Source organism: Camelina sativa, chromosome 3, assembly GCF_030686135.1.
Source record: "Camelina sativa cultivar CO46 ecotype springtype chromosome 3, ASM3068613v1".
NCBI lineage: Eukaryota > Viridiplantae > Streptophyta > Magnoliopsida > Brassicales > Brassicaceae > Camelina > Camelina sativa.
Genome location: NC_141882.1, coordinates 8,879,460 through 8,905,413, shown reverse-complemented (window position 1 = coordinate 8,905,413; position 25,954 = coordinate 8,879,460). Strand labels below are relative to the sequence as shown.

Here is a 25,954-nt window from a genome sequence, read left to right as displayed (position 1 = left end):
TTTAATAAAAATCTTTATGTATATATATATATGTATATTTTATTATCCAACTATTTATGTAATACACTTGTTCCACATGTTAATTGAAAATTTAATATTTTTTCCTCAAAAATAAAAATGTCATTTGCCGAAATAAAAAAGACTATAAAATTAAAATGTTAGACATATTAAAGAAAAATATCATAACATAATTCTTAAAGTTTGTAAACATATACGTAATTTGTAAATGTTGTGAAAAAAACTTGTTACTTAAAATCTCTTCAGTAACACGCTCTGTGATTTGATATTTTCTCAAATAGTTGACGATAAGTTATTGAACTCATTACCTCTTAATGAGAACAAGTTAATCGGCTTGATTCTTTCCTAATTAGAAGAAGATAATCATGAGACATTAAAAAAAACAAGTTAGTGTTGTTTTCAAAGTACCAAATAAACCAAATTTTGGCAATATAATAGGTTTTTGGACTCTAAATAATTAAATTATAAAAAAAAAACCTCAAATAGGATAACATCTAAGCATTATTCACATTTTTTTCATGACATTTTAGAGTTTATTGCTCGATTTGCCTTCCTAAGCAAGTTTTTTGTTGTTTTGTTAACATAATATATAGATTAGCTTAAACGAGTCCATTGGAGGTTGCTAATCTCTTCTTTCCTACAAGTTCTATTTTAATATTTTTACTACTTCTATTACTTTTGTTGATGTATAAACGTAAATAAGAGATTTTGGAATTAAAATATGTTTTCAAGCTGGGAATAAATTGACATTGGATAATTCATGAGGATTTCAAACATAGCAAGATTATCATTTAGAAAATCGAACCAAACACAAAAAAAATTAATAAATTATGACGGATTGTTTTTAATAGCAAATCCCAAAATAAAAGGATATTAAAAAGGTAAATTTCTAGAAAACTAATAATAATTACATAACTAATTATCATTGTAAACAATGTTAATTATTGAAGAAATTTATCTTGTTTTTAAAAATAAAATTTTAAAATTTTGTAATGTGAGATCTTATAAATTAGTGTAAAACCAAAAACCATCATCAAATGTTATCGCGTCATGCTTTATCCCAAGTATGAGTGATCAGTTTCTTCGAAGCTAGACATCCAACTTTGCTATATATGAAAAAAAAGTAAACTTAATGACAAATATATGATAGATGTATTTCATCATCTTATTGTGTGATAAAGAACATATTAATATCCAACTTTTATATTGATTGTATGATCGATTATTATGATATTAAAAATATATATATAAACAACACATGAAAGATTTCCTACTTTGTATCGTATTATTTTATGATAAATTAGTGAAATTATGGTGGAAAATAACGGTTTGATGAGAGGAGTAATTTATGTTTATGCTGAGAATTAGGAGGTGAAAATAATATGATGTACACAAATTGTGAGAGGAGTGTGTGTCCATGTTGATTGGTTTGTTTAACCACCACACCAGTATCACCCCCTTAATGTATCAATTTCAATTTCAACCGGACAAAACCGTCTATTATCTCTTCAATTTGAAACCAAACGGTATCAATATAAACAGAGTAAAATTGATTATAAACCGAAATCGGATTGGTTAACGAAGCTTGAAATTTTGAAGTCAAACCTCCGTTTCCAAAACCTCTTACCCAACCAAAAGGTTATGTGACGTCGTTGTGGGAGAATGACTAAAAAGAAGGCATTGGCGAAATAAATTCAGAGAAAAAGGTTGCTCGAGAGAGAGAGCTAGAAGAAATCAGAGCGACTCGGAGGAACAGAAGAAGACAAAGAAAGCAATTCTCTCTTACACTTTAGAGTTCTTTGCTTTCGATTCCACAGAACCCTAAACTTTCTCTATCTTCATCCACAAGAATGCCAGCTTCTGAAGGTAACAACAATTGCAATTTCTCTGTTTCCTCATCTTTTATCTCCCTCAAAATCCAATTTTGAATTGGGATTTGACTTACCCATATAGATCGTATCTATGGGTATTTTTTTACTTTTGCGAATTGAATTACCCTTTTTTCCCCCAATTCCGTCGCAGATAGAAGAGGGAAATGGAAACGACGGAAGCGAGGTGGGTTATCGGCGGCGAGGAAACCGAAACAAGAGGAGGAAGATATCGAGGAAGAAGACGAAGAGAACAACAACAATCACAACAACGAAGAAGTTGATGACGTTGATAATAATGCCGATGAGCTTCACCAGAACGGCGGCGCAACTCCCGATCCGGGACACGGTATTGGCGAAGTTGTTGAAGATTCCGGTTCGCGCATCTCTGATTTCCCCTCGGTGGTTAAGCGTGTTGTGATCCGTCCGCACGCGTCTGTAACGGCTGTTGTTGCTGCTGAGAGAGGTGGTTTGATTGGGGAGACTAGAGGTCAAGGTTCGCTTCCGTCTCTGGAGAATATTTCGTATGGGCAATTGCAAGCGTTGTCTACTGTACCGGCTGATGCTCTGTCCTTTGATCTCGAGAGGAGTGATGGAGCGTCTTCGGCTTATGTTATCTCTCCACCACCTATTTTGGAAGGAGAAGGAGTTGCTAAACGGTTTGGGGATCTGGTTCATGTCTTGCCTATGCATTCAGGTTTGTTTGTTTCTCTTTGTCCTTCTGTTCATGAGTTTGCATATGAATTGAAGACATGTAAGTGTTGACTATGTTGAAATGCTCTTTTATGTTACAAGTGAGGCTTAATGCAGTATCAGATTTTGCTGGCTGGTACTAGTATTGTAGTAGTCATATTTGTTGTCAAAAATTTGATTTTTCTTAAGATATCTCAAAGGGTTCTTATGCCGGTAGCTCCTGAATGTAGAAGGTCTTACATTACTCTGAAAGCAACTTTATGTCATATCGGATGTTTCTTATGCTCTGTGTGATGGAAAGGGAGAGGTATTAGAACTCTTGCACATCATTTATGTATATGTATATATAAAATTAGAATAACTGCTGGCTTTGAGTAGCCCTAGGTTTCTTAGATCAGGATTGTATCTTGAATGGATTATGCAAGTGATGTCCTCTAAATTTTACTTGGGCTATGCTCTTGGTGTTCATGGTCAGATGTATCCTGATTTCCCTCTTAGTTATTTTTATTTCTGATATTTTGGTTCCCAGTGCTCGAATTTATTGTTTTACTTTTGCTGTTACATTTGAACAGATTGGTTTGCACCAAACACAGTGGATCGGCTTGAAAGGCAAGTGGTGCCACAATTCTTCTCTGGAAAATCGCCAAATCATACACCCGAAAGTTATATGGAATTCAGGAACGCAATTGTGTCAAAATATATGCAGAACCCTGAAAAGACACTGACGATTTCTGATTGTCAAGGATTGGTAGATGGTGTTGACATTGAAGATTTTGCACGAGTTTTCCGTTTTCTTGATCACTGGGGAATAATTAATTACTGTGCCACCACCCAGTCACATCCTGGGCCTTCTAGAGATGCATTGGATGTGAGGGAGGATACAAATGGTGAGGTCCACGTGCCGTCTGCTGCTTTAACATCTATTGATAGTTTGATCAAATTTGACAAGCCCAACTGTAGACACAAGGGGGCTGAAGTGTATTCATCCTTGTCAAGCTTGGATGGTGACATCCCTGACTTGGACATCAGAATTCGTGAACACCTTTGTGATAATCATTGCAACCATTGTTCTCGACCGCTTCCAACTGTGTACTTCCAATCGCAAAAGAAGGTTCTTAGCATGCTTTCCCTTACACATTACTCTTTGTGTATAATTTTCTTATTTTTTTCCACTATAGACTCAAAACCTTATCTTGCTTACTGTTTCGGATATCAGAGCGCTTCTAACTAAAGTTGCTTCATCTCTACTCTACAGGGGGATATAGTCTTATGTTCTGATTGTTTTCACCATGGAAGATTTGTTGTTGGACATTCTTGTCTTGACTTTGTAAGAGTGGATCCATCCAAATTTTATGGCGATCAAGATGGAGACAATTGGAGTGATCAGGAAACTCTCTTACTTCTTGAAGCTGTGGAACTCTACAATGAAAATTGGATTCAGATTGCAGATCATGTTGGTTCCAAATCAAAAGCTCAGTGCATTCTTCATTTTCTTCGATTACCTGTGGAGGATGGTCTTTTGGATAATGTTGAGGTTCCAGGTGTAACTAATTCGGAAAACCCTGCAAATGGATATGACCACAAAGGAACAGATTCAAATGGAGATATACCCGGTGATTTTGCTTTCTTCATCTCAAACTATTTGTAGCCATGACGTATTGGCTTTAGTTATGTTCTTTGACATGCCATACTCATTGTCGACTTGCCTCTGCAGGATATTCGGAGCAAGATTCTGACACGGAGATCAAGCTTCCTTTTGTGAAGTCTCCGAATCCGGTTATGGCATTGGTTTGTGAACTTTTTTCGCTGCAAATTTGATATGCTCTTCTCATTAGCCTTTTGATCTCACCAGTTAGAGATACTGATCCATGAATCGACTGATCTAAGACCTAAACTGTATGCATGTTTTGAGTGAAAAAAAATAGTCCTCTAGTAAATGTAAGTTTGGGGATTATGAGGATCCTGATATCGAAACATTTTAGGTTGCATTTTTGGCATCAGCTGTTGGACCTCGAGTTGCTGCGTCATGTGCCCATGAGTCCCTTGCGATTTTATCTGAGGATGATAGGTTAGTGCATTCCATGACCCTGTCCATTTTAGAGATCTTTATAGTAGAATTCAGTTTAACTATGGACTATACTGAAACATCTCAATCCATAAAGGATGAAATCTGAGGGTGTGCAAGGGAAAGAAGCTGGAGAAAATCAGCAGCAAGATGGTAAGGCAGTTACTTGTTTGTTCTCTTTACAGTAATTTCTTGGCTCCTTTGTGTTAACCTAATCTTCAATACCCACATGCTTTAATTGTAAAAGAAAACTCAGGAGCAGCTAAAACATCGCTCCAAAACGGAGCAGAACCACAGACTCCACTGCCAGAGGATAAGGTTATGTTAGCATTTAGAGCCGGTCTATCAGCTGCAGCAACGAAAGCAAAATTGTTTGCCGATCATGAAGAACGTGAGATCCAAAGGCTTTCTGCAAATATTGTAAATCACCAGGTAAATACCGGAACCAGTTGCTGATGAGAATTTGTATAGTTGGTTAATTTATTTTGTCGATAGCGTTTGTTTTTTACTGATATCATTTTTAAAACGGCAGCTGAAGAGGATGGAGCTGAAGCTAAAGCAGTTTGCAGAAATTGAAACATTGTTGATGAAAGAATGCGAACAAGTAGAGAAAACACGTCAGAGATTTGCTGCAGAACGAGTCCGTATGCTCTCAGCAAGATTTGGATCACCTGGAGGAATCCCTCCACAGACTAATAATAATCTCCAAGGGATGTCTCTGTCCACAGGTAGTAACAACATCAATACTCTCTTGCAGCAGCAACAACAAGTTTCAGCAACAACTCAGCCAAGCATCATCCCGGGATTCAGCAACAACCCGCAAGTCCATGCGCAGATGCAGTTCATGGCACGCCAACAACAACAGCAACAACAAGCTTTCTCGTTTGGCCCGAGATTGCCTCTCAATGCGATACAGACGAATGCAGGATCAACGGCTTCACCAAATGTCATGTTTGGCAACAACCAACTTAATAACCCTGCAGGTGCAGGAGGAGCAGCATCCATCAACCAACCCTCGTTTAGTCACCCGATGGTTAGGTCTTCCACGGGTTCAGGCTCAGGGTCCGGTTTAGGCTTAAACTGAGACGTATCTCTTTAGCTTTACGTAGCTTATCAGTATCCATATTTATTTATTTCGCCTTGTTATTTGTTATTGGCTTTGAGACAGACTGGTAGTGTTGTCCCTAAGTTAGTAGTGTCTTGTAGTATCAAAATCATCCTCGTTGTGAATTAAACAGTTACCAATCTTAATTCTGCTGTCTAGTCTATGTCTCTCTTCCCAAATATTTTCTCACTACTACAAACATTTCAGACAGTAGAAGTAACACCGTCTCATTTGCCTTTTGGACAATACAGACAGTTCCGTTATAAATGTACATTAGTTCTTGTGGGAATGAAAAACTCAAATCCTTTGTTTTTAGTTAGTTCTTGGGTTGGTCCTCTTTTCAAAGTTAAATTTGTTTGCTTGTTGTTTTTTTGTTTGTTGGTTTCACTTATGCTTCCGGAGATTTCTACTTGTCCGCTGGTTTTGTTTTCCTTTTTTGGATTTTAGACTCCGAGAAAATTTTGTGTTCCGCCGGCTTAAGTCGTATTTCACAATGTATTCCACCTTGTTTATTAATATTACCAGATGACAAAAAAAAAAAAAAAAAAAAAACTCAAATCCTTTTTATTAAATTTATAATTATTCGAAAATATGTTTTTTTATTTTTCTTCTTTTCCTAAGAAGTTAAAATAAATTTAAGGCTAACCGAGAGGCGAGAGACTGAGCCATCATTAAAATGGATTTTTTCACATACAATCGAATCAGTGCGTTTCAGCGGCGAACCACGGCGAGAGGAGAATGAAGATTTCGGCGAACCCCATCTCGAAGAATCCGATCCCTGCCTTGAATCTTCCGACCGAGAAAACGTTGATCCCGTTTCATAGAAATTCTCAAACTCCGATGATGATGACGATGACGATGACGATTCCTGACCGGTCTTTTTAATATCACTGCTCTTACTCTTCTTCCACCCAAACAATGACTTGGGAAAGAAACACCCACCGGCTCGAGGGGGAGAAGATCGGAAATACGTAGTCGGAGGTCCTGAGCATTGAGAGTCGGAATCTGAAGGCGGAGATTTGAGCTTGAAAGACGACGGAGGAGCGAATAGAGAAACCGGCCGGCTTTGGGATTCAGACGGCGGGAATGGTTTTAATCTGAGAGGAGCAAGTCTTTTGGGAGGTTGAAGAAGAGTGTGGGTGGGATCATCATCACCGGGTTGGGTTTTGGGTACACCGGGTCGGACCTCCCACTTAAAAGGCACAGCTCCGGGTCTTTTGAAAGAATAATCGTCGTCACCTTCGACCATTGGGTTGGGTTAAGACCCCAAAATATAATAAAAATACAAAATAAAAAGAATGGATTTGTTTCAATTTCAAGGCATCATCAATTCACAACATCAACAAGTCAACAACAATAAACACTACTTATAGTTTTGACCAATTAATTTTAGAACGTATCCAGATTTTTTTTTTTATATGTCAAAACTATAAAAGATTCAAACGAACTTGTTGTGTTGACAGCATTTTTATTTTTATTTAGTTATGTTTTCTATATTTTTGGATATGAGTGTATTCACTTGTATTTTATTGCCTTTTCGGAGGATTTTACTAATATGATTGATTATCAGAGGTGATAAACAGAAAAAAAAAATCTTATATAAAATCTACTAATATTGTTTTCCTTTTTTGGCATTTTTGGATTTAATATCTAACAAATATTGTAAAGAAACACATTCCATAATACCCATGATCAATTTCTTACAACAGTAAACAATGTCTGAGACATATGATTGTTGTTGGTAAGAACGCATGTCTCACTCCCATGAGAAAGAGTGAGCATAATTGCTTATATAGCACACTAAAAATACAAAAGCAAAGTCGCACTCTAAATATATGGAGATGGGATTGTATGTCACTGGTACTACACTATTCCCTATTACAATTGGCATTCATTCTATTATTCTATATCATTTAGATTAAGTGAAAAATTACTAGAAAAATGTAATGATTTTGTTGATTTACATGTTAATTGTTTTATGTTTAACGATTTTACCCAATAACAATAGTCAACAGATTTTGTAAGTTGATGCAATAAAATAACTCTGCAACAAACCATAAAAGAGTAACAACCAGAAAAACGTCACAACGCTCCAACTTTTTATCAAACCTAAGCTATGAAAAGTGGCATTACGATAACTCAGAAGTCATAAGGAAAAGGTCCAAATTCAAGTAGAATCCAAATGCAGAGCTTTCTACTTTACATGGTCTTTGCTTTAGAAGTCTTGAGCCATTTCTGAGAGGGCACGAATTGTATTGCTTGCCACATCTAGAAGCTGCAAATACTCATCTGCCCCATCTACAAGTCGCTAGATACATTAAAAGTAAAAGATATGAGATAGTTTTATTATCACTAGAGGTAACAGAGGCATTCTTAGCAATATTGCAACATATCTACAGTCAAATGATACTTCACTCAAAACACGTAATATAACTGAGTCAAGATGTAGGTAATTTGAGTCTTAAACTAACTCCATGAAAGAGACACTAGTAAGAAAATTAGTACAAAAAACCTTACCTTATCAGTTTCAGCTAAACATTTGCAGATCTTAGCCTTTTGGATGTCTGTTATGTCATTGTCAGCCTCCACAATGATATCGAATAGCTGAAAGAGAGTTGTATAGAAGTGGTTACAGCCACAATTGCATGACTTAAATGGGGTAAAAATAAGAGAGGGAAGTAGAGAACCTGATTGATGATTTGAGATGCAGGATATCCTTCTGCAACTATGTTATCCACTTCCTTGTTTGCAATATCGAAATCCCCACTTTTGCATGCAGTAAAAAGTTTATTGACTACCTCCAGGGGAACTACCTGACAGATTCGTAAGAGATCCAAATTAACCGTCATTAGTCTGACTTGGTTAAAACCTGGCATAAACTTATGCAAAACTGGGTTAACTTTATCCTTACCCCAGACACATCGAGTAAATCTGTAGAAGTTATTGTTGATCCAAACAACCGAGCCCCACTCTGTGATTATCAGGCAGAAAGACTGGTTCACATTTCTAATGTCAATTTCGTCTAATAACAAATGTTTCAGATAATTATCTTACTTGCAGATATGTGATGGCCCTACGGAGATCCCCTTGTGATATGGAGCTCAAAGTTGAAAGAGCCTAAAAGGGAAATAACTATAATAAACAGCTTTTTCACAAAACTAAAACAACAAGGCGAACCTTAAAGCTTTTGTTCACACCTCTTCATCAAGGTTGAGACCTTCTTCATTACAAATATGCATTATACGGTGAGTCATGACTTCTTCAGAAAGTGGTTTAAATCTGAACTTTGCACACCTGGAAGCAAGGGGCTCTATAATCCTAAAGAGCAAGGAATCAAAGTTATAAGGGTGATCAATATCAGTGGGTTCATAGTTCAGCTCCACGATATGTTCTTGTTATGAATTCGAGTACATAAAAATTCAACAAATCAACAAATAGCTCAGTATGAGCATATTCCAAATTATAACCAAAAAAAGAAGAAGCAATATTTAACATAACCAGCGAGAAACTTGGAGAAAAAATGAAAGGGAGATGCAAATGAGAACAGAAGGAACAAAAAAAAAAGGCCATTGAGAGAGACAGAATTACCTGCTAATGTAATTACATATGAAAAAGAACCTGGTGACTTTGGAGTAAGTTTCCATAGTGCGCCTCAAGGCGTTCTGGATAGTCAAAAAAACAGATCATGGTAAATACATATCAAGCGCACCAATGCGGAAGAGAAAAGATGTTCAACATACCTGAGCATCTTCTGTCATTGAATCAGCCTCATCTAGGATGATGATCTTAAATGCTGGGCATGGATAACCGCTGAAGAATCAAATTGTAGGTGTTAGAGGAAATGCAAACCGCACACAGTGGAATGAGGAAATGACAAAAAAAAAAAAAAAAACTTAAGAAAAGCAAATAAAAATTACACACCCTGGACGATGATTAGACCCAACAGCAACAGCAGCAAAATCCTTGATCTTTGTCCGAACAACATTAATGCCTCTGTCATCACTCGCATTCAGCTCCAACACCCTAGACTTGTATAGTTCAGGTCTGTATAAAGTATAAACTCTTTGGTTAGTTTCACATCCCCATCTCTTGTAATCACAGCAAAATGAAAATAACAACAAAATGACAGTCTCATGAAAATACATAGTGTGATATTACTCCCTAAACAAGCTGAAACAAAATCATATGAGACAACAACAAAAATAGCTTCCAATTTGCTCGAAAGAGGAGACAGTCCAAACTCATAAACCTAATAAAGACTTACATACCAAAACCATAGTGACTAGTGTTATTATGAATCCACACATCTAAATATAACGTCTAGCTACCTAGTGAAACAACTTGGTATATCATAATGCAACCACAAAGACCCTGAGGGTGGAAATTATCACAGCATCTTCATCACTTTTTCGAGTTATCTGAATCACAAAGCTGAATGTATCATATCAAAACAAGGTCTCTCATACAAGTTACAAGTTAGGCACACACTAATGAATCAATCTATAAAAAAATCAATCCATGACACACTAAAATCAGAAATTTGTAATAGATGATTTGAGTACCCAAATAGCTGGTGGGCGATGGCAAGTGCAGTAGTGGTTTTTCCTGTCCCTGGCGGTCCGTAAAAGAGCATGTGCGGGCACTACAACAGAGCCACAGCAGACAAAAAAGAAAGAAAAAAAATCCAAGAACCCAGAATTTAGAACCAGATACGACATCTAGGGATTTCAAATGTGTATCCGAAAAGTGAACCCGATTCACAAAATCAAATTTTAAAATAAGCAGAGGGTTATATTACATCAGCAGTCTCGAGTGTGTTGGTGAGGACCCGAACCACCTCTTCCTGGTGAGCCACGTCCTTAACCTGCTTCGGCCGGCTAAAACCAAATCGGAAAACAATTGAGTTAAAATAAAAAAAAAAACGATACAGTTTCCGTCAACGGAGAAAAAAATGAGTAAGAAGAAATCGTACTATTTCTCAACCCATGGCTGTGAGCTCTGAAGAACTGGCGCCATTCCTCTCTTCTCTCTCTCTTCGCCTTTTTTGTTTTTTCTTCTTCTAATTTCCTCTTCCCAATTCATTCCCTCTTTGACGGAGACTCTCTTTATAAAAAACCCTTGTACGACGTTCTACCAATTTTCCCGCTCCCGCCATAAACCCTCCAACTCGTTAAGAGGGTTTGACATCTCGACGATATGATGATATACAATAGCGATCTCGATCTCATTAATAGAACTGTCTTATCTTGTGCATATACATTGACAGTCTTCATCATATACATTGACAGTCTCATATTACAAGCTGTGGGATACATCGCTGAAACTTTGAAAAAGGATACTATGATACTCCACACTCTCTGCAACCATATACTACTATATATATATATATATATATATACATATCAACAAGAGATTTTTCGGCCTTTTAGTGTAGGGTACTTGTTGAGCCAGTGACAGTCTTCGAACGAACAACTCGAAATATTCCTCCTGCGTAACACTACATCATCGGGGTTGATGAAACGAGGGGACCATGCCGGTGTCCCATCTTCGTAAGAGTTATGTGTCAGCCTCCTTAGATTAGAGCCATCCAGTTTCACCGTGAAAATATCGCCATACGGTTGGTACGAATGCGGGTTTGAGATCGGTTCTCCGGAGATTCCAGCATAATCAGATGTAAAAACTAAGGATTTACTGTCCGGGCTAAAAACCGGGTGGTTAGTTCTCCCACCCGTCCCGCTTTGGATAAGCTTCCTTATCCCTGTTCCGTTTGGATGTATCAAGAACAGCTCGAAACTACCCGAGCCAGGGCTTTCTCGATCAGATGCAAACGCGATCCATTCGCCATCAGGTGACCAGTTACACATTGTGTCAGTCCACACACCTTCGGTTAACCTCCATAGACCACCGCTTTCGCCTTTCTCAGCATCCATTATGTAAAGGTTTTTGTGACCAGTTCTGCCCGAACGAAACACTATCTGCTTACCATCCGGAGATGGCCATGGGAAAGCATTGTTTTTCCCGTTAGTCGTTAGCCTCCTCACGGAAGATGACTTGTCAGATGCATCCACGTCAATGGCGATGACATCAACCTCTGTTCTCTCTGTAGCAAAAGTTGGACCTGAGCTAGAATAGACAATTCCTGGTCGAACCGGATCCCAAGCTGTCGAAAACGCCATTCCATTGTACACTTCACGCTGCCCTGAACCATCGGGCTTCACCACAAACACACCAGGCATTCTGACGTATGCTATACGATCACCCCTTGGTGAGAAGGAAGGAAATGAACCATCGATTCTAAAGAGAGAAAGATCCTTTGTGGTGGTTTGAATATTCTCTAGGAAAAGCAGAGGATTTCTCCTTCCATTAGCCTCGCCTCTACAACTATGGTATCCGACTCGAGACGCATCAGGGGACAAGAACGGGTTCAGATGATGACTCTCCGGCGCCACCAAACGAGTCAACTCAATAAACTCATTCCTCTTCAGATCAAAAAACTCCACGTGGCGGTAATCTGAGCCAGGTCTCCTCGTCGCCACCGCTATGAACTTGTGGTTGTTTGGTGACGTCGCCGGTGTGAAAGCGTGAACTCCAAGTGGTGTAACTCGCTGAATTGTCACTGACTCTGTAGTCAACGGCCCGTTATCAGGTAAGATGGCTCTGTACACACTGATCCAACCATCCTCCTCGCTTCTTCTATGGAAATACAAAGTGGAGTCATCGACCCAACAAGGCCAACCACCGTGCTCCACCACCTTAACTCGGTGAGTCCCATCCCGAGTCAAGAACACATAAATATCCGTACTTAGCTCTTCAATTTCCCCTGTCCAGCCTCTCTCTCCGTATGAAGCCACCGCCGTCAAATTCCCGGAAGGCGAAACCGCGGGGCTAAAATCAGCTACACCACTCGGCGTCAACCGTCGGGTTAACCCGGTTCTCAACTCGGTAGAGTAAACGGCGGTCCAGCTAGTCCTAGGCTCACCAGAGTTCTCGTGAGTTGACACGTAGACTAAAAACTCACCACTCAAACTAGGCTTATCTTTAAACGAATTTACCGTCATGCCACTCCGTTGATCAAAGCCGGATAACAAAGGAACTTGGACTCGAGACGGTGCTTCTAACACCGATCGTCGTCTCCTTTTGGAATCAGAATCGACGCCTCCGTATATCAGATCGTAGTATAAGCTAGAAGTACCGTTTCTCTCGGTGACGTAGATGAGATGCAGAGGAGACGAATCTTCTAATTGAATTTGGGTTTCATCGGGTAGAAGAGAGATGAGCGCCGGAGAAGGAGAAGGGAAATAGCCATTGAAGTTTACCGATTCTCCATCGGTGATCCGGAGCTCGTCGGAAACTGACGGCGGTTTAGCCGTTGAGAGGGCGAATATGTCGAATTCGTAACGCGATCGTCCTAGAGTGGTGAATATGATGGTGTCTCCATCACCACCAGCGTTTGAAAAATTTTGATGCTCCGCCGTGGATGCGTGAAGCAGAAGCAGAAGGGACGTGAAAAAGAAGAGAATCTGAGCAATATTCATGGCTGATTGGTCGGTGGTTAATCGTCACTCAGTAGAGACGATGTTAATCGCAAGTTTTGTAAGGCGGAGGAATTTTTCAGAGTGTGGTGTCACGTTTCAGATAAGTTTGACACGTGGCTATCATTTGTAACGTTTCTGACAAAAGTATAATTTAATGTGGATATTATTTTAAAGAATAATGGAAATGTTACATAATTTGAAGTTGAACGTAACAAATCATTGCGACGGATTTACACACACAGGAATTGTTGCGTGCTTGCTTTTTCATTGTCATTTTCACGTTTACGTCTTGAAATCTTGGACAGAGCAACTAGGCCCAAACCTCGTAGGCCAAGCGACATCACCAGTAGCTTTGATCTTAGGGAACCACATGGGTGGTCCATCTTCCACCGAGTTGTGGGTAAGCCTCGTCAAATCAGAACCGTCCAAATTCACCGTGAAGATCTCACCACCCGCGATGAAAAAATGGGGAGTACCGATCGACTCAGCCGAGATGCCAGCATAAGTGGTAGTGAACACGATTCTCTTACTGTCGGGACTAAACGTCGAATGCATCGACAGCCCACCGGTCAAGTTCTGCGCTAGCTTCCTTAAACCGGTTCCATCCGGGTGAACCACATACAAATTATCCAAAAACGTACCGGGAAATTCCCGGTTCGATGAAAACACAATCCAATTACCATCTGGTGACCAAGTAGGTATCGAATCGTTCCAGTTTCCATTCGTTAGGCGGAACAAACCACCGGACTCACCTTTCTCTGCGTCGATTATGTAAATGTTTTTAACACCGGACCGAGCAGAACGGAAGACGATCCTTTTACCGTCAGGTGATGGCCATGGAAACGCGTTGTTCTCGCCGTTAGTCGTTAGTTTTTTAACGGCGGTTGACGGGTTTGTTGCATCGACATTAACGGCGATAACATCGACTAGAAATGTCGCTGGGGGTATGATGGGACCTGCGCTTGTGTAGACGATGCCACGTCGAACTGGATCCCAAACTGTTCCAAAACCCTGAGGAAGCACCTGGCGTAGACCTGAACCGTCTGAGTTCACAATGCTTACGCCTCCTGTGGAAGAGATGAACGCGAACCGATCACCTTCCGGCGAGATTGTTGGGAACGCACCGTCGAATCTGAATAGAGAGAGGTCTTCCGAAGTGGTTTTGAGTTTCTGGAGGAGGTTGCGAGGAGTTTTACGTCCAGTTGCGTCGCCTCTGCATGTATGGTATCCGACTCGGGACGAGTCAGGGGAGAGAAACGGGTTAAAGTGATGACTCTTCGGCGATACCAGACGAGTCAACTCGACGAACTCCTTCTTCTTCAAGTCGAAAAGCTCCACGTGACGGATGTCTGATCCTGGCCTCCTTGTGGCCACAGCGATGAAGTCGTCGTTGTTTGGTGAAGCGGCGGGTGTGAACGCGTGAATACCCGGTGGCGTGACTCGTTTAATCTTAACCGATTTGGTGTTAACCGGTCCGGTTTTGGGTAGAACCGCTCGGTACACGCTGATCCAGCCGTCGTCGCTTTGCCGGTGGAAATACAGAGTGGAATCGTTGGCCCAACTTGGCCACCCGCCTTGCTTGACCACCTTGACTCGCTTAGTGCCATTACGAGTCAGGAAAACGTAGATGTCTGATGAACCAGTCGCATTCTCAACCAAGGTGAAAACCCAGCCTTTCTCTCCGAACGAAGCCACGGCGGTCCATTTACCAGACGGAGGCACCGCCGGAGAAAAATCAGCGATTCCAGGTGGTGTTAACCGCCGAGTCGACTTAGATCGTAACTTGGTCGAGTAAACGGCAGCCCAACTCGCCAATGGTTTACCCGGATTCTCATGTGTCGAAACGTAGACGAGATGCTTGTTAGTCAAAACAGGCGTATCTTTCATCGAGTTCACTGTCATACCACTATGTTGTTCATCGCCGGAAAATAAAGGAACGTGAACTCTAGATCCGGAGTTATCGTTATGGACGACGTCGTAGTTTAAGCTAGGTGTTCCGTCTCTCTCGGTAACGTAGATGAGATGTACAAGAGACGAGTCGTGTGGTTGAATACGAGAATTATTGGGTAGAAGTGCGATAAGAGCCGGAGAAGGAGAAGCGAAATGGCCGTTGAAATTAACGGAGTTGCCATCGGTGAGACGGTGCTCATCTGCGGGAGACGGTGGACGTTTGTTTGTTGGGAGAGTGAAGATGTCGAATTCGAAAGTGGGTCTTCCTGTCGTCGAGAACAAGATGGTCGAGCCATTCGAAACCTTGGGCTTGTTCGATGAAGCTGACGATAAACAGAAGAGAGAGATGAGGAAGAAGAAGAAGAGAGTGGTGTCGTTTATTTTCATGGTGGAGTACACATCAGCTTGTCTTCGGATTTTGCATGTGGGCGGGAACATTTTATAGGTGAAAGTTGTGACATGGATGATTGACACGTGGGTTGACTTAAGTGGCTCCTGATATTTTTTATTGTCAACGCTTTTGATTTTAATTTGTAATCACTAGATTTCTAACTCTGAATTTTTTTGTATAGTAATACAAATAGTTGAATGTAAACAGGAGATATAATCATTCGAATTTTAAAAGATAAATTAATATAGTTATCAAATTAATTTCATTAAGTCATGTACAATATAAATATTTTTTTTAACAATTTTTTACTATCATCTGTTTCGTCATTTTCTATGACTTTTCATGTTCTATTATCTCATATAGAAGACATCATAACTATTTCATCATTTCTATCTTCCAATACTCTATTTTTTTATGATCGGTTGTGTAATATTTTCTTATTGAAGTAGGCGTAAAAATATACTATTAGAGAAAATACCCAGTTTTTACGCGAAGATTATTTGGTCGGTGTTGTATTGCATGTAAATTTTGCTTCTTAGTAATGCATTTTATATTTACTTGGACTCGTTTATATTCGTATACATCATAATTCAATTTCAAACTTTAAATATTGTGTCGACGGTTTGATATTAAAAAAATCCCTTCATAGATAGTATAATTTGACATTCTATTTTAAAATATGTTTTTATATAATATTTTCCGATTCTCCTAATTAAATATGTAACTTACAAACTCATAATATTTTCTAACTTTTCGACATGTTTATTATTCTATGTTATATGATAAACAAATCTAATTTTATATTTATACAATCTCTATTGATATATTACTTTGAGATTTTGATGTGATGTATTTTTTTTGTTTTCTGTTAATATTTTAGTTTATTTTTATTATTGTTAGTTTTCTATCATAAAAATAAAATAATATAAAATGATTGCATTAATTAAGTGATTCATTAGTTTTAGATTTAATGTTCCTCTAATGATGTGGATATCTTAGAAGGAGAGTCTCTAAAAGGAGAAAAAAATAAACAAGTGCTTAAAATTAAAATAATGTATAAATTAAGAAAAATGTATAAGATGACTTCAAAATTCAAATAAAGCATAAAAATGTTATTCTAAACATCAAAAAAATATATAATAATAATAATAATAATAATAATAGTAATAATAATATTAAAATATTAAGAAGAAATTAAGAATAAATAGCTAAAATTGCTAAAAATATTAAGAATAAATTTGAGAAATTAAGCAATTCATGCAATTATTATTTTTTAGCATTAGTGTCAAGATGTAAGGTTTTTCTTTTCTTATCTAAAAGAGAGGAAATTCAAGGTTTAGAGGTGGAGCCATAGGATATATTTGATCAAGCGTTGGCTGAAAGATCAGCTTGGGAGGAGGCGCATTCCTTTACGGAGGCCATTACAGGCCTTTCGGTTCCTCTGGCGGTCCATGATCCTTTACCTCGTTGTCAGATTGATGGTTCTTGGAAAGCAGCAGATGTGCATTCTTGGGATGGTGGTGTTGCAATGGTGAGGAGCAGACCTTAATGTTGGGAGCAAGGTGTCTTCGTTGGAGTTATTCTCCTCTCCATTCAGAGCTTGAAGCGTTGTTGTGGGCCATATAGTGCATTCTTCTGCAGGGATTCCTTGTAGGCGTTTTGAAACAGACAATGCTGAGCTACTCGCGATGGTCCAATCTCTCGATGATTGACCTTCATTTTCCAATCTACTGGATAATTTCAGCTTCCTAATGAGTATTTAAGTAAATCAGGCTTCATCAACATCTTTAAGTAAGTCTGTCTTAATTTATCAACAAGTAATTGTTGTTCCATTAATTATATGATACATTTTGTTTTTCTCCTATTACTAGTCTTTTACAAATCTTTCACATTTATTATATGTTATGGTAGAAATACCTAATTTTATATTTATACAATCTATTCATATTTTACTTTAATTTTTTTTTTGTGTTTTATTTTTTTCATTTCATTTTTTTCGTTTATAATTTAGTTTAAATTTTTGTAAATATAAAAATTATACAAAATGAGTGAACTAATAGATGATGTGTGTACATCATAGAAGGAGAGAGAACTTCCTAATTATATATATATATAGATGTCGGAAAATTTCTATTTTTATTTATTTAACAAAAGAAAACAATATGCTACGATTTTGGTTTGTTTTCTATTTTTGTTTATTGTCTTGATAAAATTTCTTTTTTTTGTTTATTGTCTTGATAAAATTTCGAATTTCTGTTATTCTCTTTTTTTTATCTTTGGAAATGGGAAAAAAAATCAAATCTAAATTGATTTATTTTTAATAGGAAGATATCAATCTGGATTGAATTTGATGGATGAGATAAGACACTTAGAACCATTCAAAGAGCGTAGCGTCCTGACACTATCTGGATCACTGGATATTAGCATTTTCAATACTATGTGGCTATAAATCTGATCATCAGATTTTTGGAAAGTTAATTTTGGCAGTTTCAGTATGCCTATCAATATCAGTATTTCTCGTTCCTCAAAATCTATTATCAGTTAGAGCTATAAACTGACACATCACATATGGTCGAGTAGCTGGTTTATCTTTCTCTCCAATTATTAGTGTCTACTTGGTGTCATGGATTTTGAAGGTTAATTTGCATAATATTATTTTTCATGTGTACATCTTTAACGAAGTCAGTGAGTTACTAACCCCAAAACTTTTATATAACTACCGAGCCACAAAAATATTATGAACGAACGAACATATTCATACCCATGAACATACCAACAAAAGCACTATGTTACAGTTATGGGAAATTGGGAATGAAATAGACATCAGTGAATCATCTCGACGCTATAGCTATTATAATAAGTAACATTCAATATATAATCTATTGAGCTTTCGGGGCTATACAATATCCCCCATGGAATTTTGTTTTTTCTGTTTTTGGTTGAGTGTACAGAAAGATGACAAGTTACCAACTGTCAAAGGAAAATTCAGAGACAAGAAGATTAAAAACAAGAAAAGACTCACAGACAAATTATGTGGCACACAGACTTAAAACAAACAAGTACCAAGTTTCTTCAAGATCTCTTAATCATCCATTGCTAGGAGTAATCAGTCCCGTTTCAGGGTCTATCTGAAGCAAACTGTTGTAAAACCTGATATGGAGGCAGCCAGATCCACAACATACGGGCTTATGAGAGCTCCTCCTTGTTGAACTTGTTCCAAGCTTCCTGTACAATGCAAATCAGTTATAAGTAAGGTTTCTGGATCTATGCAAGAGACGAGAAAGTTAACCGGATTTCTTCAAATTACTAACACAGAGGGAACTAAGTTTCTTCTGTCAACATTCATCTACTTTAGATTATAGAAAGAGAGCTGCTCATATAGATACACTGAGAAAATACCTTCAAAATGTCAAAAACCTTTTCGGCAATATACTTTTGTTCAAGCGTGGCTCCCTTTTGCTGAACTTTATCGGGATGGACATACAGCGTTGCCTTTCTATAGACTTTCTTGACTGCTGACGAAGTAATCAAATCTGTTAGAGAAACGGCTTCCCAACCACATCCGGGCCAGAGTACCTGTCATCGTTCAAACAGAACCAGAACTCAGTGAACTCAGGAGGATCACATGGACAGACAGATGTAACAGAACATAAAATTATAATTCATATTTATTTCAACTCACAATTTGCAAGGAAGATAGCAGTGCACGCATGTTTCCTTCTTTTCCAGTTGCCCAACGCCTTATCTCAGTATCAACAGTCTCGGAAATCCTCTGAAAAGCAAAATTAACAAGAATACAATCGTTTGGTATTTAAAAAAGCAACAAGGGGTCTCTGTGTAGAATTACGAACGGAGATATAAATGTCAAAAACGGCACTATCATAGTGAAGACTAACAAATCCAAAAAAGGTCATCGTCCATAAATAAGCATTATGATAATAAAGATTCAAACATCAAGATCAAGAAAGCATTACTCACAGTTCTCTGTTCTTGTTCAATCCGAGATTGATGATCACGGTTATTCATATCAGCAACAGCTTGTGCCTACATTTTAAAAGGCACTGAATTGTGTAAAATCATCTAGAACCAAAATATACAATCAAGTACAAGCTAAACACTGATAACAATGATAAGCATATTAAAACTTAAACTAGAAATTGGTTGCACTATGCCAGACGGTAATGAGTATCGTCGATTTTGACATGCTGGCAGGACCATCAAATTGAATAAGGGATAACCTGACGTAGGAAAAGCACATTCTCTGGAGAACTTAACTAGACTTTTGAATGTGGAGGGGTACTTTCAAGAATAAAAAAAAGTTATTATAGATTTTCATACCAGCATTTAGCTAAATGAGATATCATCATAAGTTGCAAAAAATTAAGGGTTGCAGCAGAAGATTTAAAAGAAAACCAAAATAACCACACATACCACACGGCTCTTTGTTCTCTGTTCACGATCCCATCTGGCCTTTCTTCGTTCTTCGCTTTCCCCTGGGATTTCCTCGAATTGTCTAAATATAGGATCCTCTGTAGATAAGGAAACGTTTCTTAGAAACTAACATTAGAGTAACCAATTGCTGGAAAATACATGTTTTCACAACATGTACCTCCAAAAAGTGCAGAAAAGTCATCCACCAGATTTGCTGGAGCAGGAGGCTTCTTTGCATTAGAAACCCCATTAGGCGTCTTCTTTGGCACATTGGATGCTTGCTTGCGAGATGTCTTTGCATCCGAAAGAAGAATAAAGATACACATTTAAGTACACATTATTTTTATTATAAGTACATTGGAACTTGGTAAGATTTCGAAAGTCGTTCTTACTTCAGTTGTAGTAGTCCGTGACTTTGGTACACTGCTGGAGCGATGTCCAGCGCTGAAAAAGGAGTCAAGGTCATCTACACCAAATTCTTTATTCTTTGTTCCAGCATCTTCAGCTTCTCTATATTTACTAGCAGTGTCCGAAGCGGAGGCACTACGTCGCATAGTACCCATGGCAAAGTCTTCAAGTTCGTCTATTGAAGACATTCCTGAACTCTTAACTGTGGAAATGATTCCTTGACTAGTTAGAGCACAATGAAAAAACCAAATCTCTAGTAATTCAACAAAATTTCAAGTTATCAAAGAGATTAACCTCTGTTCACTTTTTGTGTTGGTTTAGGCGGAGGCTTAAGTATTGATGATGTGTGCGAAGTAGTTGATGGTTTTTTCCCCTGAGAACTAACTGAAGCAGCAAATTCTTCAAGTGGATCCACGAACAGACCAGGAGAAGAATGTGATGCAGACGCAGTTGATTCTAGAACCACAAAAGGATCAGAAGAATCAAAGTTCAATGTGGTCGTCTTGCTGAAATATCAACCAGAAAAAAAAAACAAAATATCTCAACAACAGAAAAATACAAACCATAACAATTTCCTGTACAAAGATGATCGGATATATCAAATAGTATTCACAAGCCACAAGCACATTCACCATAAGAATCTTCACACATTATATCTATGATGCAATGGAAACTAGAACCAAAATCACAAACCTGCTAGTCGTCGTGCCACCAAAACCGGGAATCAATCCATCATAAGAAGCATCATTCCCCAAACCCAACAGATCATCAACGGCAGTAGCGTATTGCTTTTCAGATGAAGAGAAAGACCCAAACAAATCATCATTCTTAACAGTACCAGTAGTAGCAGAGGGTTTCGCAGACGGCATAATACCACCAAACAAGTCATCATCAGATGCTTTATTTCCAGAATTCCCAAAATTGGAGAACAACAAACCATCATCATCGTTGTTCAAAGAGGAGGACTTGCTATTATTATTAAAACCAGAAGAAGATGACGACTTGTTCAACCCAGAGAAACCATCAAAATCGTCAAATCCACTAGAAGAATTCGAACTCTTTCTAATATTATTATTAGTAGTAGAACTCGCCGTAAAGAAGATATCGTCAGCATCGTAGACAGAGCCATTACCAGAAAACGACGTCGAATTCGTTTTCGCGTTAACACCAGAGGAAGAAGCAGTAGCGAAATTCCAGCTCTGAGCATTGTTGTTGTTTGGGTTGTTATTATGAACGGAACGCTTGGAAGCAGCCATCGGAGCAGATTTACCTTGAGGCTTAATCCCGTAACGCTCCGTTAGAACTCCAAACTCGTCCATTTCCGCCGATTAAGTCGAGATTTCTCAAAAAGAAAAAAAAAAAAAATTCACGATTGCCCTAAAATTTCAAGCTATACCTATTCAGATCGATCCCAGTAAAGGAAACAAAAATAAAAATTACGGATCTCACGTCAAAAAATGAGGGAATTTCTCAATACGGAAAAGGGGAAATCGGAGGAGAGAAGATTTATGAGAATCTAGCGAAAATAATGTCTCTCTCTCTCTCTCTATCTCTAATTCTCTATCTCTCGCTTTAGAAATTGATCCGTGAGGAGGGGAGGGAGGTACCGCACCGACGGGGTGGAGACGACGACGATAGATATTATTACCCACAAAAAAATGAATGGGTGGGTCAGAGAGACAGGTGGCTTTGCTTTTTAAAATTCCCACCTTCCCCTTTTTTTATTTTTCTTCTTCTTACCTTTTTATATATATACTATATTTTTTTTGTTTAAAAAGACAAAATAAAATTTATTTATTATATATGGAAATAATATCTTTTGTATTTTTTAAAGATACTATAATTTTACATCAATATATTATGTAGTGTATAATTTTCATTGTCTACATGAAATTTAATCGGAAATCTCAGCTGTTATTATTGTCTACACTAAATCAATTGTGTTTAATGTTTAGTACAGTTTTTTGAGAATGGATTAATTAAATATAAAATATTTAATACTAATGGATGTTGGTCCAATATTTTTGGAAATTTGAATAAGAGAAAATCTTCTTCAATTAAATTCCAAATTTAATATTATTTAAAGTAAAAAATAATTATAAAATTTATTGACAATGACATTCCTTACAAAATAAGTATGAACTTCATGATTTATTTCATAAATGTCTCCTGTGTCCAAAAATGTATATATAGATGGGATCCTTCGTAATTACTTATTTTGTCAGATAAAATATTCCACTCCATTATTAATTAAGAAAAATAATTCGTTTTAATTTTGGTTTTTTGTCATTTTTATTTTTATTTTTCTGCTTAATATGATTTATGTGGTATTACAGTCACATTCCAGCAACTATGACATATTTCGTCCAACCTGCCCACTTTGGATATTATTAGTTTCATGTATGACATATTTCTTATGCTTTTTTCAGATAGATTAACAGTTATTATGCATAGAAAATTATAAAACATTTTTTTTCCAAGAGGAAACTACAAATAAAATACGGTTACAAAATTCTTTAAAAAAACTATTTATAAAGAAAAGGGGTAAACAAGTGTATACGATCCACTATGTTTTTCAATTGGATGTACATATACGAAAAAAAATTAGAAAAAATAATTTTTTTTCCTTAATCTCTTACGGTTTACTTTAGTGGTTAATCAAGGGACGGTTGATATTGCTAAAACATTGTGCAGCACGATTAAGAAGCAGCATCTTCATGGTAATACGAGGAGTCGAGGGGTACTATTTATCTATAATATAAGTGATAATGTTTAGACCATCTCCAATGGTTTTCTCTATTTTTTCCTCTATAATAGAGATCTTTATAATAAAGATAAGTTTTACTCCAATGGTTTTCTATTCTCACCTCTATAATAGAGTTCCTTTATTTATAGAGGAACCCTTTATAGGAAAAATTAACAATCTCTATTTTAGAGGTGAAAATAGAGAACATTGGAGTAAAATTCACTTCTATTATAGAAGATCTCTATTATAGAGAAAAAAATAGAGGACCATTGGAGATGCTATTAAGATGCTGTAATAGATCCTTAACCTTGTGGATTCGAGGTCTTAAAAATCTACCCCTAATAGAATAAACCTGCCTTGTAAACGTTTCCTATGGTTAATTATTCATATTTTGCTAGTTTCCATCTACTCAATTCACTTGATAGTGGCCTTGTTCAGGCTTTGGTAGTAATAAATACCCTTGATTTTGATTATACATACATATATACTACTAAGATGGGTACACTATTCTCACTGACATAATAACATCAAATACATGAAAACATAATTTCTATAAAAACTTATCATTTTATAATGGAGAACAAAAAATAAAACAGAGCACGTCGGAGTGATCACTACCTACGCGGTATCACCAATCCACTAGAACCCTGAGACTACCTGGCTCCAAAGCTATGGGCCAAAGGAGAAAACTGTGTCGTTAAGTCCAGGCCTAACTCAAAGAAACGTCAGTTTCATGAATCAACAAATTAAACTCATCTCGGGTTTATCATACAACTTCTCAAAACATTTATAGACTACATCCATTTCATTAGGATTTGAATTTCATGCTGATTATAACTCATCTCCGTTTAAACTGGTTTGATGGTTCCATTTCTCAAATGGCACCAATATGACCACAGCTTAACTGATGCTTCCATTCCCCGGCTACTCTGTAAACTGTTGACAATTTCTACCATTCAAGGTTCAATAACCAATATATATTTTTTCGTATAATCTCATACATTTACACACTAGATATATAAAATAACCAATATTACTACCGGTTTAAAATTCAATAACAATTACTATATGTATATATTTCGTAGAATTTTGAAAAATGCCAACTTTTTTTTGTTTTTGATTTTTTTGTGTAGTCAAACTTCCCTATGATCCTCGTCTCATCGTCATCCATGAAGATGGTAGCGGCCGATCTAGAAATGCAAACCACATGGCAAATCAATTTATTGTTATTTGATTACTAACTTTTGAGATAATTAATATTTGTTACTGTGGATATATATATGGTGACATATTGCTCAAATTAATAACTAAAATTTACTTTGCAATCTAGAAAAACTTAAGATATATAACCTTTTTATATTTCCATGATTTCATATTTGATAATTTTATTTATTTATAATTGATTGTTATTTCTTTTCATAACAGACTTTTTTGTCTATATAAAAAGCTGGCCAACACTAAAGTAACACAAGGACAATCGAATCAACAAGCAAAACAAAACATTAACTAGGGAGATCTCATTTCGATCCAACTTTGATCATGAATGACATACCCCTTCATCTTTTCGACGAGATTCTCTTCAAATTGGACCCCAAATCTCTAGCCATGATGCGATGCACGAACAGATTGATCAACTCGCATATATCCGACGATCCGGGTTTTGAATCCGGATACTCTTCCCGCTTTGTCGGATCCAGTTTGTTTCACCTCATGAACTATGGCGCACATTACGTCATATGCAAGTCTTTCTCTTCCTGCGATTCTAAGTCAAGCGGAGATGAAGTATATTTGTCAAAAGATCGATGTTACATTTTCGGCTCATGCTCTGGCCTTCTCCTACTATACATCGGTGATCTCTTCGTCGCAAACCCCCTCACAAAGAGGTTTCGAGTCCTGGATCACTCGGGGTCAAAGCTTTTGCCTACGATAGTTGGTGGTGATCGAAATAGACCTGCACACCTTAACGCTGCTCGTACGGAGAGAGCGATGTGCGTCGGTTTTGCGGTAAATCGAAATCAAACCACCAAAAGATTCAAGATCGTATGCATACTCGAGATGGAAACGGTGTACGCGTTCGAGATCAGTGACGGATATTGTTGGAGGTTATCAGAAACGACCGTCACCACCACCTCCAAAAGTGATCTCACGGCGCGGATGAAACCTGTTTACTTGGACGGCACTCTTCATTGGTTGAGAGACGATGGGAGCCTCATAGCTTTCAATCCGGAGACAGAGAAAGCACGCTTGATTCCTTCCATGTTCCATCGTGGAGAATCAGATACAAAACCGCTTTTTGCAGAAGACAAGAAGAACAATCGTCTGACCATGATATCGGGGACGAAAGAAACAATCTCAGTTTACACACTACTAGGGAATTCCAAGTGGACCCTCACCATGCGGATCAAGAACGTATCCATGGACGACATAAAACTTGTATGTTGGAACGTGGTTGCGTACGATGGCAAGTGCCTTGTGGTGAGGGAGATGAAGAAGGACACTTATTACAATGGTTGGCTTCATGTGTATGACATGGAAGCTAACAGTTGGAGATTTGGATCTGTCTGGTGTGGGTACAAAAACAACCTAGACTACTATACGTTTACGCCCTCCTTGTTCTTTGTCGAGGAGGATGAGCAGGAGAAGGTGATTGTAGCTTCCAATGACCTACGCATCTCCTATCTGAATGCAATTATGGCACTCATTTGATTAAGAAACGCATATCCGATTAGGTGTTTTATAAAGGA

General features: G+C 37.7%; 5 protein-coding genes and 2 pseudogenes across 6 annotated transcripts; 2 read left to right on the top strand and 5 right to left on the bottom strand.

The window, feature by feature from the left end:
* Positions 1-1,290: 1,290 nt before the first annotated feature.
* Positions 1,291-5,928, top strand: LOC104778816 (SWI/SNF complex subunit SWI3C-like). The gene is made up of 9 exons (XM_087501205.1): positions 1,291-1,884; positions 2,041-2,583; positions 3,152-3,690; positions 3,835-4,192; positions 4,294-4,367; positions 4,562-4,647; positions 4,742-4,797; positions 4,892-5,076; positions 5,177-5,928. The coding sequence occupies exons 1-9, from the start codon at positions 1,869-1,871 to the stop codon at positions 5,726-5,728; spliced, it is 2,409 nt and encodes an 802-aa protein (XP_087357331.1). The 5' UTR covers positions 1,291-1,868; the 3' UTR covers positions 5,729-5,928.
* A 371-nt stretch (positions 5,929-6,299) lies between these two features.
* On the bottom strand, positions 6,300-7,186 carry LOC104776289 (uncharacterized; annotated as a pseudogene). Its single transcript, XR_015590819.1, has one exon. The product of XR_015590819.1 is annotated as an uncharacterized LOC104776289 (transcript).
* A 579-nt stretch (positions 7,187-7,765) lies between these two features.
* Positions 7,766-10,856, bottom strand: LOC104776287 (replication factor C subunit 4). The gene is made up of 12 exons (XM_010500321.3): positions 10,722-10,856; positions 10,548-10,626; positions 10,312-10,391; positions 9,671-9,793; positions 9,490-9,559; positions 9,338-9,411; positions 8,947-9,067; positions 8,804-8,866; positions 8,661-8,720; positions 8,437-8,562; positions 8,267-8,353; positions 7,766-8,057 (listed from the first exon to the last, which is right to left on the bottom strand). The coding sequence occupies exons 1-12, from the start codon at positions 10,829-10,831 to the stop codon at positions 7,965-7,967; spliced, it is 1,086 nt and encodes a 361-aa protein (XP_010498623.1). The 5' UTR covers positions 10,832-10,856; the 3' UTR covers positions 7,766-7,964.
* Positions 10,857-10,976: 120 nt separating this feature from the next.
* LOC104776288 (uncharacterized) lies at positions 10,977-13,284 on the bottom strand. Its single transcript, XM_010500322.3, has one exon. The coding sequence runs from the start codon at positions 13,282-13,284 to the stop codon at positions 11,152-11,154; it is 2,133 nt and encodes a 710-aa protein (XP_010498624.1). The 3' UTR covers positions 10,977-11,151.
* A 147-nt stretch (positions 13,285-13,431) lies between these two features.
* LOC104776286 (uncharacterized) lies at positions 13,432-15,628 on the bottom strand. Its single transcript, XM_087501214.1, is given in 1 exon segment — positions 13,432-15,628. A coding segment is annotated over 1 exon segment (2,121 nt). The 5' UTR covers positions 15,622-15,628; the 3' UTR covers positions 13,432-13,500.
* A 2,848-nt stretch (positions 15,629-18,476) lies between these two features.
* LOC104776285 (uncharacterized) lies at positions 18,477-22,202 on the bottom strand. The gene is made up of 9 exons (XM_010500320.3): positions 21,158-22,202; positions 20,759-20,970; positions 20,449-20,666; positions 20,235-20,349; positions 20,057-20,154; positions 19,604-19,669; positions 19,308-19,397; positions 19,025-19,201; positions 18,477-18,850 (listed from the first exon to the last, which is right to left on the bottom strand). Exons 1-9 carry the CDS (start codon positions 21,781-21,783, stop codon positions 18,812-18,814), a joined length of 1,641 nt encoding a protein of 546 aa, XP_010498622.2. The 5' UTR covers positions 21,784-22,202; the 3' UTR covers positions 18,477-18,811.
* A 2,463-nt stretch (positions 22,203-24,665) lies between these two features.
* On the top strand, positions 24,666-25,824 carry LOC147946705 (F-box protein At1g20360-like; annotated as a pseudogene).
* Positions 25,825-25,954: the final 130 nt, after the last annotated feature.